The sequence below is a fragment of the Mesocricetus auratus genome, unplaced genomic scaffold (assembly GCF_017639785.1).
Source record: "Mesocricetus auratus isolate SY011 unplaced genomic scaffold, BCM_Maur_2.0 Super-Scaffold_100014, whole genome shotgun sequence".
Taxonomy (NCBI): domain Eukaryota; kingdom Metazoa; phylum Chordata; class Mammalia; order Rodentia; family Cricetidae; genus Mesocricetus; species Mesocricetus auratus.
Window position 1 is genome coordinate 4,489,126 of NW_024429197.1, and position 18,999 is coordinate 4,508,124.

An 18,999-nucleotide genomic window follows, 5' to 3' on the forward strand; every position below is an offset into this window, starting at 1 on the left:
CCACTGTTATCATCACGGTTTGAGGAAACCAGTGTTGTGGGATAGTTGTACACTGTGTGATGATGTGGTTTGCTGTGATTGGTGTACTAAAAAGCTGAATGGCCAATAGCTTGGCAGGAAGAGGTTAGGTGGGGCTTCTGAGGACAGAGAGGACTCTGGAACGAAGAAAGGTAGACTCACCAGCCAGAGGGAGAGGAAACAAGAGGTGAAAGGCGAAAGAAAGGTAAGAAGCTATGAGGTAAGATGTAGGTTAATATAAATGTAAGTCATAAGACTTAATGGGCCGCTGGGCAGTGGTGGCGCACGCCTTTAATCCCAGCACTCGGGAGGCAGAGGCAGGCGGATCTCTGTGAGTTCTAGGCTGGGCTGGACCGACAGCCTCCAAAACAATACAGAGAAACCCTGTCTCGTAAAAACCAAAAAAAAAAAAAAAAAAAAAAAAAAAAGACTTAGTGGGCCAAGCCTAAGCTAAGGTTGGGCTTCCATAATTAATAAGAAGTCTCCAAGTTGTTACTTGGGAGCTGGCTGGTGGGACAGAAAAGGACTTGTTACAAACTAGGGTAAGGGGACTAGGGTATAGAGTTGGTAAACACCTATAGATATTATATATTGAGCACCTACTGTGTGCTAAGCACTGGATGTTTATCCTACAGATGCAGAGCTAAACTGCTGCTACCCTCCTGCTCAAGTCACCCTCTGGTCACAGGCTGTGATGAGAGCCGAGCATGAATCCCTGGAAGGTTCCCTTGCATCTGAAGCCAGGATTGCTGTCATTTTTTTCAGGGACTTCACTGAGGGCCAGGGCTTCAGTGAACTGTGGGACGGTCCTGGGATTCAAAGGTGACTTCTGCCTTCCAAGGAGCTCGGGGTGCAGGGGTGGTGGGTCTGGGAAGCAACCCACAGGGGGTTGGGGGAGTAGCAGCATGCCCTATGCACAACAGTGGGGTGAGGGTAGGTTGGGGAACGTCACTCAGAGGCCACCCAGGCTGCTAGGCAGCACAGTCAGGAGGCCACTTAGTGTTTGGGGGAACATCAGACTGTGTGGTCCCTTTCACAGGGACATCTCTTGTCCCTAGGCCCTCTTTCTTTCCCCAGGGTTAGTTGGTTAGCTCCTGCTTCTCCCTTACCCTAGCATTAAGCAGGTTCCCTTATCAGCTCTGCCCTACTAACAAGATAGACCCGGCTGTGCCCTCGCTTCATGCTGCTTTCAGTCTCCAAACTGCCCCAACTTCCGTCCTTGCAGACTGAAGTGCAGCCTCCCAACCATCCCGCTACGCTGCCGCCAAATGCACGATTTAAGCCCACACCTGGTCGGCAGCAGCAGTGACAGACATCAGATACATACATGACTCCTCATCTCTGCTTGCCCCTGTCACATCTATTGGGGGTGGTGTCCCCCAGGACTAAGCACCAAGGGGGCTCAGGAGCCAGGTCTCATGCTTTTCCGTTTCATCTGCAAGGCTGGCACTGTGTCCAGCACATGGTAAGTGCTTAATAAACACACATCTTATGGATGAATAAGTCTCTTGTCTTTATATAGACAGTGACCTACTTGAGGGGAGGAATGTATCTGTCTCATTTATCACATATACAGTGCCTTCCATGAACTGAAAATTGTGCCTGGCACCCAGTAGGAGCTCAAAAGATGCAGGAGACAGCATCCATGAGAGATAACTGAACAAGAGGCGCCTTATCCCCTTCTGAGACTGGTTTCTGGAGACAAGGATGTGCCCTGAGGCTTGTGGTTGCCTGAGGGGCTTGGTGCTAACTGGCTACTGGGTGTCTGTCACCTCCCTGAAGAACCCTGGCCTTTCCTATGAGGGACAGAGAAACTCACCTTTGTTCAGGTTCTGGAAACAGCTGTGACAAAGAGATGCCACAGAGAGCGGCATAAGCAAAGCGGTTGGCTTCCGTCAGCTCTCGGCCCAGGGGCTGAGACCCCGTTTCTGCGGCTGGCTCTGTGGCTGACTCTGCTGCCAGAGGCTGCCTTGGGTGCGGCCTGTTCCATGTGGCCATTCCCAGCCCTGTAAGAGAGAATCCCAGTGAGAAGCTTCCAGGGGACGGTAGATGGTTCCTCGAAGGGACATGAGAGTCCTTCATCCATCATAAACTGTGATTGATGGTGCCTGTCTGTCACCCCAACACGAGGCAGGCCGACACAGAAGGACCGAGAGCTCCCAGTGAGACCACAGAACAACCACTGTAAAAGAAGACACGGACACATTAGTGTCACTAAGATGATGACTTTCTGTTCGGTGCCTTCATTTGTTCTGTTTTGAGATGGGTCTCACGCAGCCCAGGCTGGCCTCAAACTTGCTACATAGCCAAAGATGACCTTGAACTCACGCTCTTTCCACCTCTACATCCCATGCCAGGATGACAGGCTAGGCCACTATGATCAGCTCTATTCACATACAGGCCAGGGAGGGGTGGGGCGGGGTGCACACCTTTAATTCCAGCACTTGGGACACCAAGGCAGGCCGATCTTTGTGAGTTTGAGGCCAGCCTCCGCAGTACAGGCCAGGCACAGAGACAGGCAAGTATCTAGAGTTCACTGGCCAACCATCATCACTCTGAGCTGCTGAGGTTCAGGCTCAGTGAGAGAGACATTGTCTCAAAGGAATAAGGTGGAGAAGGAATGAGAAAAACACCTGAGGTTGACCTCTGACCTCCACATGTAAGCATTCGTATGTGCACATACAGGAACACACACACACACACACACATACACACACACGAAATAGTTGGTTCTGTACTGGGATATGTATGTCATTGTCCCCCAACAATGCAGAGTAACAGCTACATACATATGACATTTAGGGATGACTCAGAGTCCACTTTGGATGTGTGCAGCTTATGCGTGAATACTACACCACTTTAGACAAGGGTTCTTGTGCATTGCCACATTTGGAGTGTCTGTGAGTGGTTCTACAACCAATCCCCACATGGACACCAAGGGGTGACCATAGTCCCAAATTAGAAACAGCCCAAATGACCACTTATGATAGAGGGTGTAGATTGAGTCATATGCCCATGGAAATGCTACATAGCAATGAAAAAGAAAGAATCCTGGAGGGAACCATCATCACAGAGACACACCCCTAGACAAGACACAGTCAGCAGAAAGCCACATACTTACTGCATGTGGCTGGGTCCTGAGCGTAGGTAGTGGACACGTAGCTAAGAAACAGTAAACAGTGACAGAGACAGAAACGGTGCCTCCAAAGGACACGTGGAGGCTCCTGGGTGACGGAAAGGTTCCCTATCTTGGCCTGGGTGGTGGTCACATGTGTGTACATATGATCAACAACCATGAGGGGTGTACTTTAGATCCATGTGCCTGGTGTGCTCTTCATGTGGACGGGTGGAGGAAGGGAGGTAGACAGGGACGTTCTCCCTCATTCCCCAGGGAGAAGGCAGGCATCCAAATGAGGAGCAGGAGGAAAGAGCCAGGCAAGGACGCACCCCAGAAGCCAGCCTGGTCTACAGAGTGAGTTCCAGGATAGCCAGGGCTACGTAGTGAGACCCTGTCTCAAAAAGGGGGTCGGGGTAGATAAACACTGGACTAGTAAGACAAGAGATGGAGGGTTGTCAAAATGAAGCCCCGGTTAGAAAAGACAAGGACTAGGTCGAGACCTGAAGAACAAACAAGAGCCGATCAGATAGGGTGGGTGGACCAGAAGGGCAGATCCTGTGCAGAGGGGACAGCATGTGGCAGATCTCAGGGCAGAAGAGAGACAGGGTTTTGAAGAATTAAAGAGATTCTCCAGGGGAGTTAGGGCTCTGCCAATGGCTGGAGATGGAGGGTTGTCCAACTGATGAGACACTGGTGTAGGGGTTGTCATGGTGACCATGCAGGGCCCAATGGCCCAGGGAAGGCTTTTCACATGTTAAATCCAGTGGCCTCACAGAGAGAGGGTGAGGGAATACAGGACCTTCCAGTAATAATTCTGTAACTTCCTTTACATTTGACGTCATTTTGAAGCAGAAGTCAAAAGAGCACATAGAGAAACATAAAGGTCTTTGCTTAGGGTCCAAGTCAGTTATAAACATCCATCCCCGATACAAACCAACCTGCTATTGATTTAAGAAGCATGTACCGGCAGTTACCAGGTGCCAGACAACAGGCTGTCTGGTGGGGACATAGGGGTGACTATGCCAAGATAGAAAGACAATGACCCCCCCCCCACGTGGGGCCTCTAGGTTAGAGAGAGAGACGGACACTTCAAGGCACTGCCGAGGATCTGCAGTGAAGGTAGCCTCCAGGGTCCTTACCCAATTCTGGAGAACCAACGTGGGTGTCCCTTTCTCTAAGTCCCAGGACAGGCTGTTAGGCTTCAGAGGGTTCTTCAAGGAAATATGCAAATTGCTCTAGAGACCAAACCAGAAAAACCAGCCATGGGTCCAGAGGGTGTGGAACCTGGAGCAGATAGGAGAAGGAGCAGTTAGCCTGGGTTGTCCCAGCAGAACAGCAGGCCGTCCCCCACTAAGTGGTCACTCAGAGGGCCAGGCGCAGCTCAGGCTGTCTCATAGACGTCCCTGACCTCCAGCTGTGACTGTACCCGGTGCCTAGGTTAGCCTGGCCACCACAGGCAAGAGTTATCTCTGTATTGCAGCTCGATAGGTTCATGAAGCGTCCAGTAGAGCAGCTGTTCAGGGATTATCTACTTGTGAACTAGTTAATGAGCTGAGTTCAGATGGGAAACTTACACACCCCAACCAGACATCAGATTGAAAAGGGAGATGGGGCTATGTATGAGATCACTCAGGGATGGTTCCGACCCAGGGGACCCTCAAACATCAAACAATTTGAATTCCAGTCTCTGTCCATTTGTTTGCAGTATTGTCTCACACGTGTTCAAGGCAAGAGCTCTACCACTGGGCTACAACCCTCCCCTTCCTCTTTACACACACACACACACACACACACACACACACACACACACACACATTATGAGACAGAGTCCACTAAGTTGCTTAGATTGTCCTCAAATGTGAGATCTTTTTATAAGATAGAGACACTGGCCTGGAACTCACTATGTAGATCAGACTGGACCCAAAGTCACAGAGATCCACCTGCTTCTGCCTCCCGGGTCTCCTGACTGCTAAGATTACAGCCATGAGGTACTATGCCCGGCCACGGGCCTTTACACCTTTGTTGGGCATCACTGTCCGTGTGTCTGGGTGTCTGTGCCTCTGCGTTGTCTGGCAATCTGTGCCTTCGTGTAGCTTTAGAAGCCTTGAGAGCAGGGAGTGTTCTTGAGCTTTGTTCTTTTCCTTTTTTTCTTCTACTTAAAAAATTACTGTGTACCATGGCACTGGCATCTCCAAAGTTCTGGGGCCTTCTACTACAAATAGGCTGGACTTCCACCAATAGCCTCTCCTAGGCTCTCTTCATGGATGTCATAACTTCAACTTGTCTCCATGACCCCTTCAATCTTGGACCTTCAACTGCTACTCTGGCTCCACCTGCACCAACAGCCACTCCTGCCCACTCCCAGTGCCAAGCTCCAGTTTTTCTCCGTGACCCCTCATGCCTTTCAGACCAGTACCACCTGGGAGACTTTTACACATGACTATGTTCAGCTGCCAGCATGAGGTACAACGCTGGCCACCACTGAACCACAGCTTCTGTGTGCTGACTCTCAGGAAACACTTCCCAGAAGACTTTACCTCTGGTGACGCTGGTCTCTTCTTTTTTTTTTTTTTTTTTTTTTTGGTTTTTCGAGACAGTGTTTCTCTGTGGCTTTGGAGGCTGTCCTGGAACTCGCTTGGTAGTCCAGGCTGGTCTGGAACTCACAGAGATCCGCCTGCCTCTGCCTCCCGAGTGCTGGGATTAAAGGCGTGCGCCACCAATGCCCGGCGCTGGTCTCTTCTTAGTTACCAATAATCTCTCAGCTCCAGCTGGCCAGGATCAATTGCCCCAGCAAAGCACAGGTTTCACTCAGTGGTTCTGGTCTCTTGTTAATCACAGCTGATTCTTCAGCCCCAGCTGACCAACCACAGATTCTTATTTCAAAATATGCAATGGCTCCAATCAAGTCTTCAAGGGACCCTCAAACTTCCCTCTGGAGATTCAGAAGCCAGGCCTTCATTGCCTACATTTCTCCCAATACTGTTTTTTTTTTTCCAAGATCTCATAGAACAGTTCAACAAGGTCAGAGCATTTGATGGCTTTTCTAGTTCAAAGTTTTAAAATCTTTTTATAATCCTCCCCAAAACATGGTCAAGACTGTCACAGCAATGTCCCACTCCTGGTACCAATTTCTGTCTTAGTGTTTCTATTGCTGTGATGAAACAGCATGACCAAAAGCAACTTGGGGAGGAAAGGATTAATTTCACTCACGGTTCCATACTACAGTTCATCCTGGAATGCCAGTAGGGTGTAAACTCAAGCAGGGCAGGAACCTGGAGGCAGGAGTTGATGCAGGGGCCATGGAGGGGGGCTGCTCACATGGCTTGCTCAGCCTGCTTTCTTATAGCACCCAAGACCATCAGCCCAGGAGAGTATGTACTCACAATGGGCTGGGTCTTCCCCCATCAATCACTAATTAAGAAAATGCTCTACAGGATTGCCCACAGCCTGATCTTATGGAGGCATTTTCTCACAAATGCTCCCTCCCCTCAGACGACTCCAGCTTGAGTCCAGTTGTCAGGAACTACACAGCACACACACCCAGCAAGGAATATTACTTCTTGCCTCCTTAAAAGCTAAATGAGTTTTAAATGCTTCATCAGTGCACAAGAATCCCTAAAACTGAGGAAATTTAAAATGAATCTAATTGTGTGAAAAACATGCAGAGAGAAAAAACATGACAAGGACATTTTCCAAAATCACTTCTGAAAGGTGAACTGTCAGGGATGTGAGTGTGTTTCTATTGTTTTCTGCCATAAACCCCTTTGAACTCTCTAGAAGGTGCTGTGTGTGTGTGTGTGTGTGTGTGTGTGTGTGTATACATGGAAAGGGAGCTACTGGAACATTTGACAGGATGTCTGGCCTTGGCCCACTCCAAGGGGATAGAGGCTGAATCCAGGGTGATTTTATTTTTCTTTTATGTTTGTGTTGTGTGAATTCTTAATGAGTGAATATCAATTTTAAGATCAGAAAAAATAGACATTTAAAATTTATAATATTACTGAATGTTTATAGAATGCCCCTCAAATGTCCAAGTGGAGAGGGCTTGGTGTTCAGCCTGTTGCAATCTCTTTGGGTGGGGTGATAGTACCATCTTTAAGATGTGGAGCCCAGTGGAAGGAAGTGATGTCACTGGGGTCTATTGGCTCCGTCACTTCCTGTCTCTCTGCTTCTTGGCTACTGTGAGTAGATTTCTTCTACTCCACATTCCCACCATGATGCCCTGAGTTGCCACAGGTTCCAAGCAGCCGGCCTAAGTGATTCTGACGGAGACCTTTGAGGCTTGGGAAGAACAACTGTCATTAGATGTTCCCTCATTAAATGATGGAACCTGCAGACATGGGGGTGGAGCTGGCTCATGCTGGCCTGGACGTGCTGGCTGTGAGCTCAGTTCTCTTCCCAGCTCTGTCTCCAGTGCTGCTGTTAGCCTGAAACTGACAGCCAGGACATTTACACCACAGGAATTGGCAAAGGCTACAAATCATGGTCTTCCCCGCTAATCCTACCAGGGAGGTAGCTACCTAGCATATTGTCAGATACATAATCTGAGCTCTTTTTAAAATTTATTTATTTGTGTGTGGGGGGGACGTGTCTGCACATGTGACAGACGGGTGGGTGCCTGAGATGTCCAGAGGCATCAGACCCCTGGAGCTGGGTTTACAAACAGTTGTGAGCAACCTGACAAGGATGCGGGGAGCCAAACTGGGGTCCTCTGGGGGAGTAGCAAGTGCTCTTAGCAGCAGGGCCATCTCTTTAGCCCTCCAGTTACGTTTTTACAAAACGTTTGCAGAGTAAAAAGATCTGAAGGGAAATGTTTGTAACCCCTTTCTGTTGGCCAAGGGACTAGAGGCTACTGGGTTTTATTTTTCCAGCATATTCTGTCATGAGCTTATTGATTGTATTATAATGGAAGGAGACAGATCAATTAACTTAGAATTACACTCTCTTTGTACGTGCATATGTGTGTGTGTGTGTGTGTGTGTGTGTGTGTGTGTGTGTGTGGCACACATGTCGCAGAGCGTGTGTGGAAGTCAGAGGGCAACTGGTGGATGCTGGTTCTCCCTTTCCACTGTGTAGGACCCCAGCATCAAACTCAGGTCCTCAGGCTTGGCAGTAGACACCTTTGCCTGCTGATTCGTCTTCTTGGACCGGAAAAAGATAAGTTAAAAATAACAGTTCTGTTACTTTCTCCTTGTGCAGGAAGTGTTTTAGGCTCCATGTAACCTATCCCACTCAGTGGGGCCAAGGTCACTGAAATGTTCCTTTGTTTGACCAACAGGTCCTGTTATCAAAACAGAAGGGTCAGTAAAACAGACAGAGGCAAACCTCAGCCATCTACAGTGCACGGATGAAGGAGCCTGTGGCTCCAGGTTCAGGTTATGACTGGCTGGGCTGCCCCATCCCCTCCACCTAAGAAATGTGCGATAGGTGAGGGGAACCACTGAGCTGTGTGCACTGCTCCAGGGAGCCTACATCCCTTGCTGTGGGTCAAGATCAGGACCCATCCCAAACAGAGATCCTCAGGAGCGTGTGACACTGATGCTAGGAAGCACTGGACTTCTGTGGTAAGAAAAGTGTGCTGCTGGTCTCAGCATCTCTGTGCCCTGGCTTTCCCAGCAACACCCGGGGCAGGAGGTCATGATGGAGGGAGTAGCCACCATCTCCTAGATCAAGTCCAGGTATTATAAAGACACCCAGGGACTTCAAGCAAGGTTCATGTTTGATCTAGAAGAACACTGTCTGCCAGAGGAACAGCTTTTACAGCCTGAGGGCCATCACCCCCACAGTGAGGCTGTGTACCTAGACTCGTGAAGGACAACAATGGTTCTGGAAAGACCTCATTCCGATCCTTGATGACAGTGACTTTTAGCCAACCAGGCACATTATCTACCACTAAGGGAAATGCTGGCCAGGTGACGTTTGTCACTGGTGGGACTGAGAGCCAATCATTCCACAGACGGCAGCCCTGTGTCCTGTGAGCTCCAGTGCTGAGCACCCAGGGGACATTTGCTGACTGGCAACCCCCAAAAAGGCAGTGTGATTTCTTCCTAGAGGAAGAAAAATCCCAAAGCCAGCATGTAAAAGGCCATCAAACATGTTCATAGCATGCTTTAAACCATCTAAACATTGCATGGCCCAGGCCTTTGTATGACCCCATACAAGAATGAACTTCTGTTTTTCCAGCTGCGGCTCTTTCTGTGAAAGTCAAGGTCAGATATGATAGGAATGTGTGTGTGTGTGTGTGTGTGTGTGTGTGTGTGTGTGTGTGTGTGTGTATGCTCATGTGCACAGGAGGAGGTGTCTCTTTCCTTGTCCTGGTCATGAGTGAAGTTTTAGATGACTCTACAGTACAACCAGATAATTTATAGAGAGAGGCTACAGTGTCTAGAGAGGGCTGGAGACTAAAAACTTAGAGCACAGAGCCAAGAAAAACATTTATCTCAAAAGTCCATTCCAACACAGATCCACAGTGTCCTCCTTAAATCTTTAAGAGGGTAATTGAAAGCTGTCTGTCTCTCCAACACACACACACACACACACACACACACACACACACACACACACACACAAACAATCATAAGATGCTTCTAGAAGCAAGGACTCTACTCCCCCTGATCGTCCCCCATCCCAACAGAATAATCACTCTATACCTCTACTTCAAAGTTCAGCTGGAAGCTAGAGATAAATGAAGTATGTTAGGTGATCTCCATAGCAACACTTCTGACACAGAAGAACCCAGAGGGTCTGGGACAGCCACCTTACATTGCAGAAGGAGGAGATGTCGGGCCTGGAAGGAGAGGTACCATCTATCAACCCCCTTCAGCAGCCTGGCGTGGGGCAGGAAGGGAGGATGGGTGCCCGATAGGCTCCATGGTCTGTGTCCACATTTCCCATTGCTCCCTCCCTCCCTGCTGGGGCCCTGGCACACACCACCACCATTGCTCATGGGGGTCGCAGGGGAGCCTCCTCACTAGTTTCCCATGTCATTCTGCCTTCACTTATGCCATTCATTGCATGTCACGAAGACGGCGCCATCCCAAAGAAGTCACACTGCACTCCTCTGCTCCCAACCCTTGAAAGCCCTTTCTCACCCAGTCAAGGCCTTTAGAAAGGTGACAGGGCCATAGGCAATCTGGTCCCATGTCCCTACTACCCTCCCCACCTCTCCCCTCCTCCCTCTCTTTGCTTTTGTCACACTGTCCTGCTGGTCCTAAGTCTCCCAGACACTGTGGGACCATGACCTTTGCTCTGTTTGTCCCTTAGCTGAAATGCTTTCTCCACTAGATGATCAAGGGGGCAACTAACCCCGTCGCCGAAGCCACTCAGTCTCCAATCCTAACTTACTCAGTTCCCTCGGTCTGGGTCCCAATGTCCAAGTGGGGCCTTCTATACGTGGTAATCATGCTAACGGAATGTAAGATTCTCGCGGGGGACAACTGTCACGACCCCTTTTGTATCACAGCATCGTTATGAGTTAACCACCATCCCTGTGCCCATCTGACACGATGAAGCCAATGCTCACCAAAGTGGAGGTCACATCACCGGCGTGTGGCAGTCCCACTATGCTCCCTAGGTGGATGTGACTTCAGATTCCAAGTTTGGGCTGGGGATGTAGCTCAGCGTCAGAGTGTTTGTCTAGCACACACTAGGGCTCCCAGCACTGAAAAATACAATAGGAATAAACAAACAAACAAACACAGAGTACGGCTTCCCTTGTCATTTTACTGTGGCCTCAGCTGCCATGAGCCTTCCTGGATTTGCAGCCTCTGAAGCCACAGACTGAGACCTACCTCTTCCGTGTGCCTGCCTCCCTGGCCAGGAGAGTCAGGGAGACAGCAGCTTAAGTCCAGGGCATTAATGTGCCCCTGTCACTCCACTCCACTCCCCCATGTCCCTAGGAAGAGCTCTAGGTTCACTCCAGCCCCATCACCCTGGCCCTGTGTAAAACTCTTCTGCCTTGATTTGTTTGCTCAAGATCAATGGTTCTCATCTGTGGCTGGAGACTCCCGGAGGGGGGGGGTCGAATAGCAGATATTTACATTACGATTCATAACAGTAGAAAAATTCTAGTTATGAAGTAGCAACAAAATAATTTTATGATGGGGGGGTCACCACAACAGGAAGAACTGTATTAGAGGGTCACGGTTGAGATCCACTGCCAATCAAGATGATGTTCCTCCAACTAGAAAGTGGCACTTGGGCCATGTCCCTTGAGGTACCCTGTGATAGCATCTGGCAGAGACAGTGCTGAATGAATGAATGCCTCTCTCTACAGCTGAGAGATGACTTCAGTATATCATTGCAAAGGGCAATGAAGCTTTATATCCAACAAGGTGCCTTTATATCTCAAAAGGCTCTTTCTGTCAGTGGCTTTTGTTACAGGACACCTAGCAAGCAGCCTCAGACCAGATCCTAGAAGTCACAGACTGGCTTGCACACACGGCCTGGCATTGAGAGTTCATGTCCTCCTGGGCTTAACCTCTGACACACAGATCCCATGACTTGTGTGGCTGGGCATTTGGAATACAGAGCAGGGCTAGGCTAAGATCTGATGAGCAAGATGTTTATTAGGAAAAGAGGCAGGGAGGAGGGAAGGCAGGAAACCATTGATAGTCACTCAGAGATGCCCTGGAAGCTAGAGCAGGAGCAGGTGAATGTCCTAGGAGTCCATGACACATAAATTCTGCTCTTTACCCTAAGAAAACATGGAGCTGGGCAGGTTTCAGGCTGAAGTACCATGGCATAGGTCCAGCTGCCAGTGGGGAGGTCAAATGGAAAAAGACTGAATTCTGCCTGCTGTACCAGGTTCAAGGAAGCCAAGCCCCCATTCCCCTGCACCCCCAATCTTTGTTGTATAGCAGTATCTCAGAGACCAGAGGTCTCAGTTGAGAGGGTGTTTGCCTAGACTGCCTGAAGCTCTGTGTTCTATTTTTAGCATCACAAAACCAGGTGTGATGACACACATGCTTTATCCCAGCACCCAAAAGATGGAGGCAGGAGGATCAGAAGAGCTAGGTGGTCATCTGTGGTCACATAGTGAGTTCAAGGCCAGCCTGGGCTACTTGAGACACTGCCTCTAAGGAAACAAAAACTACTGAGGGCATATAAGGTGACTATTAACTGCCTAGTGTAATGACTACCTTGAGGTCCCACATCTGCCAGCCTAGGCTCTGGTCCAGCCTTCCCAGTGCCATGGTATCCAGGTACAGGCTGAGCCATCACAACCAAAACCATTCAGCTATGCCCTCCTAGCCACAAGATGAAGCCTGGGCCTCAGCCAGATGTTGCCCTGCTCTGCTCCTTCAGTCCTCTGCCAAGCTTGTGGGCAGATTATTTTGTAAATGAAGCCACTCAGGAAGCTGAGGAGCACAGCTGGACTGTCTCACCTCGTGTGAGTCTGTCTGAGTGCACAAACCGGAAATGCAGAGTGTGAGGCCGCAAGTTGTGTTTCCAGCCCTGGAGGGAGCCTCAGCCTCCTCCTCTGGAACTCAGCCACCCCAGCTCTGCTTCTAAGGTTTCTTCACTGCGCCTAAGAACAGGTTATCACGTCGCTAGACCTCTTTGTTTGTTTGAGGTGTTTGATCCCCAGCACCCAAAGCAAATGTTTTTAATTCCCCCTCTTTTTTTTTTTTTTTAGACAGGGTCTCTACATAGCCCTGGCTGTTCTGAACTCATTCTGTAGACCAGACCAGTCTCAAACTCACAGAGGCCTGCCGGCCTCTGACTCCCAAGCGCTAAGATTGAAGGCGTGCACCACCACACTCGGCTTTAATTTACTTTTGACTTGGCAGAGCCCCTGTGTCCTGTGCTTTTGCATTCTGACAGTATCTCCGGCACCAGGAGGAGATCCGATCCCTTTATAAAGAAATGGAGGGCCAAGAAGATACCCAAGGTGATATGCCAGGAAGTGGCAGTCCCACACTTCACCAGGCTCCTAGGTTCACTGAGGCATCTGTTAGGTCCAGGACACTCTCAACTCACTAACCTATTCCCCAGATCTTTGGGAAGTGAGAAACTGAGGCCGGAAGCATCATCTTCGATGAGGCATGGCTGTTCAGAGGGTTTGGTACTATTCTAACTGAGAAAGAGGCCCCGGGTCCCTGCCTTCTCCACATACTGGGTAGTTGGGAAGACTTCGGTGGTCTTGTCTGCCCAGTCTCCCGCTGACTCACCCTCTGGATTGTACTTGTGAGGAACAGCTGTTCACTGCAGTGTCTTCAGAGCCTAAGCAGTGCACACACACACAGGTACATAGTGAGTGAATGGAGGTCTGGGAAGCCTTATGGGTTTGGTGTTCCCTCCTACTTCAAGGCAGCAGCGGCCTCTGGATCAAACCTGCAGATTTAGCCAGGCTCTGTTTCTACTCTGGATCACACCGGGGAAAGACAAGGACATCAAGGAGGCCAACTTTGAATCTAACACTGGGTTAAACTCCGGAGTCAGCTCATCGTTGTCCTCTTTGCTCCGATTGCCTGGTCCTGGCCACAATGACTCTGCTGTCCCCAGCCTCAGTTTCTGGGCTGTAAAATCTACTCCCACATCAGTAGCAGTAAATGTCCCCAGTTCTGTAAATACCCGCCTGGCAAGAAGCCACGCCCCGGTCACAATAGGAAGGGGCCGGACCTTTCCGGGACTCAGGGGCTTCCCAGGCCTCTGGGAATTGAGTCTGAAGACTGGGAGGGCAGGAGCGGGTTCCTGGGGTATGCAGGGGGCGTCCAGTGACCCTGAGTGGCCTTGGGAAAGACCCTTTCTAATCTTCCCGGCCTGTCCGGTGTCTTTCAGGGGAGTGGTTTGGTGCCCGGGGTGCTGGCTACGAAGGCATCAGTTTCCCTCCTGCCGCCCAACTAGAGTCCTAGTAGCACTTCCGGGTCCGAAAGCTCACCGCCTGCGGTCTGGGGGCGCTCGAGGCTCCCGCCGGGCTTACCTGGAGGTGGCAGCGACCGATGGGACAACGACCTGGATCCTGGAGGCCCGGCTGCTCAATCCCCGGCTCTCCCCGCCCGTCCTCGCCCAGACCCAGCCGTCCCGTACCGGCCTAGGCCGGTCCCGCCTGCGCAGCCCCAGAGCCCCGACCTTCCGGGCTGGGCCGTGCGCACCGCCACCTAAGCCACCAAAGCCGCCACCCGGGTGCTGGTTTCGGGGAGGGACCCGCGGATCAGCGCCCCAGGAAGCAAGAACGCGGGGCGCAGGACTCTGCCGAAAGTGCTCGCCAGGGGCTCGGCTGGTAGGAGAGGGTTATGTGCACACACTCGGAGAAGTTTCCAAATTGTGCCTCCACACGTTCAAAGAGCCTGTCCCAGAAGCAGCCTCCCTCCAGCAAACTGCTCTGCGAAGAAGTTTACAACATTCACTTTCTCTAAGGCTGCCAGTCTTTGCACACCAGGCTGTTACACCCCACGGACCTCCGCTTTGGGGTTCCATTCCTTGAGACTTCCCTAACCACCCACTCAGCTTTAGCCATTTAACAAGTATTTGCTGAGCACCTACTATGTGCCAAGTCCTGTTCTAAGGCCACTGATTGGTACGCCAGGCATTCAGGCATATATATATATATTTTTTTTTTGTTTTGTTTTGTTTTGTTTTCGAGACAGGGTTTCTCTGTATTGTTTTGGAGCCGGTCCTGGAACTCGCTCGGTAGACCAGGTTTGGTCTCCAACTCAGAGATCCACCTGCCTCTGCCTCCCGAGTGCTGGGATTAAAGGCGTGCGCCACCACCGCCCGGCCAGGCCTGTAATATTTTAATCGTAGTATTTACCACTGTGAAGTTGACTGCTTTCCTGTTTGCCAGTTACAATCTGTCTATTCCACCCTAGAACTTAAAAGACCCAGAAATGGAGGTCTCCCAGGCCTCACACACTGCTGTGTGCCCAGCCTCAGGGACAGTAGGTGTCATAGCACTCGGAAGATGGCTCTTGTTACCCTGGCAACCTGTGAATTTTCATCACACCTAGTCTACAGGCCAGGAAGTAGGTGGCCATCCTGATCAGAGCTGAATATGAGTCACCATGGCCTAAGGAATGACCTCTAAGGCCATTGCTCTTCCTCCTGGAGAAGGTAGGTTGGAGCTGTAAGTGGGAAAAATACACAAGTTGGCCCGTCAGACATGCTGCATTCCAGCCCAGAGCCTGTGACTCAGAACCCTACTGGAATGCGATGGGCCTCCACCACCTGATCTCCTTATCGGCCAATCAGGACCAAGAACAGCTGGAAGGTTATTCTAAGTCAAAAGGATCAGCTATGGAGGGCTGAAGGGTTCTAGCTGAGATTCTGGGCTTCACTAAGGGCAGGCAATTGACACATGGAGGTGACATTATGACCCCTCCCCCTGCAGTGGACCTGTAAAAACCAGAATTTAGAAAGATCCTATTGTTGGCTATGAGGAATGCAGGGCAGGAGTGAGTACTTCCAGGATGAAGTACCCAGTCAGCTTGAGCAACTAAGAGATTCTCAGTCCTTCAGGTGTGAGAAATATAGGAAAAATAGGAACTTCCAACAGTTAGCATAAGCTGATTTAGCAAAAGTCTTGATATAAATAAGTAAATAAATGTAATTATAAAAGTAACAAACAAACAAACCAGGAACATTTGCTAACTCAGAAAGGAGTAACAATAGATACATGAAATCATTACGGAAAATAATTTTAGAAACTAAGTTACAATCAATATAAAGTGGTTCTCTAGTGGGTTTGGGGACAGTAAAGACATTAATGAGGAAACTGATCAATGGGGTCTCTGCTTTAGTCAATAGTCATATATCAAAATTGATTTTTTAAAATCTTGATAAATGTGTCAGTGTTAAGATTGGAAATCAGGGCAAAGGGCACATGGAATTTTGTTAAGAACTCTGCACTGTCTCTGCAACTTTCCTGTCAATCAAAAACCCTTCCAACATACATTTGCTAAATCATACATTGAGTCCTCAGAGTGGATAGCAGCTGCTCTGAGCTAACGACCCCCTGCTTTGCCTTTGTCTAAGTAGATTACCAGGGCTGAAAGCACAGTTACTTGTGGGGACTTGCGGAGGTTGAGGCAGGGGGATCACAGGCCCAAGGTCCTTCTGGGATTTAGAGTGTGTTAAAGGTCTCCAAAATAAAGAAGTGAGACAGGGGGTTGAGGCTACATCTCAGTGGCAGAGCACTGGCTGGGCAGGTTCTGTCCCCCAGAACCCAGAAAAAAGGATGGTAGACTCCTCCTGGGTGACCTTTCAGGGTCTGAGGGCATCAAACCACCTTCTCCACAGAGAAGCGAAGGAGAGGGTGTTCTCCATGTGTGATTTGAGGCTGTTTAATACATGTTCATGTACTGGTTAAAATGTGTTGTGTATCACCAGGATATGACTTGTGGACATTAAAAATGTGTGTCAGACTGGGGACAAATGCCAAGGACTCTATTTTCTTTTTTTGGAGGTTGGACCCAGGGTCTCAAGGGAGTGTGGCACACTGAGGTATAGCCCCACCCCTCATTTTAGGTCAAAGGAGGGCATCAGGTGTTCCGCCTTGTCATTCTTCACCATTTTTTTTTTTGGGCAAGGTGAAGTCCTCAGTGAACCTAGAGCCACCCTCCTATTTCCAAGGGGGTAAACTAAGACTTAGACACATTTTGTAACTTCCTCCAATGTGTGCCAGGGCCTAGGGTCTCTCAATGGTTCCTTCCACTCACATCCCCCTGTCACACAGCCTCATTCCTCTGCCCCCTCCAGGACAGCACTGCCTTGACTGTACTCTAGAGGCTCCACGCTTTGACGTTCCAGAAGATGGTTGGGACCCGGTCAGCTTCCAAGGGCCAGAGGATGGTAGTGCTAGACCACCCTTGCCCAGAGACCCCAAAGATGCGTTCCCTGGTTGGGGGCTTGTGGGTCTGGGTCACAAGCCAAGGCTCAGGGCAGTAGTCATTTAATCAGGAGGGTGCACCTCCAACTGGGGACTCCGGTGCTCCCACTAGCAGGGTTCCTGCAGGGAAGGCTGGAGGGGGAGGCAGCAGGCCAATTCCATTTTTATCATTCTCCCTTCTGGAGCCTGCTGATCTCTGAGTCCTGGAATTTTTGATTCCTGTAGTTTGTCTCATATTTTCGATGGCATTTCTTCCAAGCCCACTAAAGAGTCCTCACGTTGAGACGAAATTCTGGGCTAATTCCCAAAAGATCTCTGGGATAGGCTGGCTGTGCAAGAAATTCACCTTTCTGATCTCAGTGTCTTCCTGTATAAGAGGGAACACAATGGTTTCAAGTTCACAAGGCTGTTAGGGACCCATAACTTGGCTGTTAGGGGAACGCCTGGCTCTCTTGTGAGTACTGGGTAAACACGCTCCCACCAAATGGAAACAAATGATATTTCCTTGACCAACTGAAGACTTGGGGGTGGATTTTGTCTCCAGGAAGTAAAATGGACTTGAAGGAGTAGGTGGGGTGACTGGTAGCCATCCCAAACTGTACACACCCAAGGCCAACGGGTGAGATGCTTGAAGGCCCTCCCCGTCTATCTGCTCACCCTCTCGGAAAGGGTTTTTTTCCGGCCCAGGCTGGCTGACTGTAAGCGTCCCAGTCCATGCACACCCGTAGCACTCTCTACACTGAGAACTGCCTGACCTAAGAAAAGTAAGGCGGCATTGTGATTTTCAGGGCAGCGTATTGCACATGTGCATTTGTTTGCTTGGGCATTTATTAATTTGGCAGTGTTGGGGATGGATGGAACCCAGGGCGTCACACATTCCGGGTAAACACTTTACCACTGAGTCCTACCCTCAGCCTGCCACACAGGGAGACAGAATGAGTCCTTGCTGTGATCTCCATGCAGGCATTCACAAGAGTCCAAGCCCTCCATCTGCCCGTGGCTTGAGCTATGCCCTGAGCAGTTGGGACATCCTGGGTTTTTCTTTTTAGACTAATTGAGCCAGACTTACTCAGTCTGGGGAAGGGAAGGAAGCTGAGAGCCAGAGACTTTGCTCAACAGCATGTGACTACTGACCAGGGCTGAGCACCCGGGACCCAGTGGCAGAGTCCTCTCATCATGCCCGACAAAGGTCCTGTCACCATGACCTGTGCCCTCTCTGCCTGTTGTCCTCTTATTTCAGGAAATGGGGCGAATGGAGAAGGACCACGCAAGGGGCCCGGTGCGTCCCTCCAGAATTTCACAGGGACTTTCTGAGACATGCTTCCAGTCCCCACGTTGCCCTCCCGTCTCCACCCCGCTGACCCTTGACCTGGAACCCACCAGAGCTGACTTCTGAGGGCAGATACTTCCCTGTGTGAAGAAACCAAACCAGTCTTGAAGAGATGACCCAGGGACCTCTCTAGTGACTATCACACTGAGGCTGAAGGGGGGGGGTTGTCATTGCTGAGTACCGTTGCATTTACGAGATGGCTTATCTTTATGGCAAAGGAGCAAATAGATGTGATAAGAGGGCCGGCACCATCTGGAAAGCTTTCATTATGTCATTGGGTCTAGGAATCTGACAGAGAGCTGGGTCCACCCCCCCCAACCCATGTGTCTCTGTCTTTGTCTCTCTCTGTCTCTGTGTCTCTGTCTGTGTCTCTGTCTCTCTCTGCCTCTCTCTCTCTGTCCGTATAACCTTGAGATTCCCTGAGTTAGGGCCTGATGGTGTACCACTGGTGATCTCAGTGGGGGGTCTGGGGGCAATTCCTGGACCCACCCTCTCCACACCTCCCCATCTCTGTCTGCTGAACTAGGATATCCACCCTGACCAGCTTTACAAGTACACTCCCATGTGGCTTCTTTCTCTCCCACCCTGGGGTGGACCCTGTGGGAAACCCTGATGAGACCCTTGCCATGGAGGGTTTAGTATAGTGACTCTGGAGAAAGCCCAGCAGTGCTCCCTTGGGCTCTGGCATCCCAGGAGGGAAAATGT

The 18,999-nt window shown here is 50.1% G+C and overlaps 1 protein-coding gene and 1 long non-coding RNA gene across 4 annotated transcripts in view; one reads left to right on the forward strand and one right to left on the reverse strand.

Annotated features, from left to right (window-relative positions):
- Tmco4 (transmembrane and coiled-coil domains 4) overlaps nt 1-14,407 on the reverse strand; it is a 77,058-nt gene extending 62,651 nt beyond the window's left edge. The window contains exons 1-4 of one of the 3 annotated variants that reach the window (XM_005081049.4): nt 14,061-14,404; nt 10,659-10,796; nt 4,276-4,420; nt 1,838-2,024 (exon numbers count right to left, since the gene is read on the reverse strand). In XM_005081049.4, coding sequence (XP_005081106.1) covers nt 1,838-2,016 — 179 coding nt within the window. In that variant the 5' untranslated portion in view covers nt 2,017-2,024; nt 4,276-4,420; nt 10,659-10,796; nt 14,061-14,404. Of the gene's footprint in view, nt 1-1,837; nt 2,025-4,275; nt 4,421-10,658; nt 10,797-13,308; nt 13,330-14,060 lie in introns of those variants that run through there. The other 2 variants (XM_021233530.2, XM_021233532.2) reach the window with 2 other exon arrangements.
- LOC121143873 lies at nt 661-1,518 on the forward strand. Its single transcript, XR_005881161.1, has 2 exons — nt 661-840; nt 1,244-1,518. It is a non-coding gene; the product is annotated as an uncharacterized LOC121143873 (long non-coding RNA).
- Nucleotides 14,408-18,999: the final 4,592 nt, after the last annotated feature.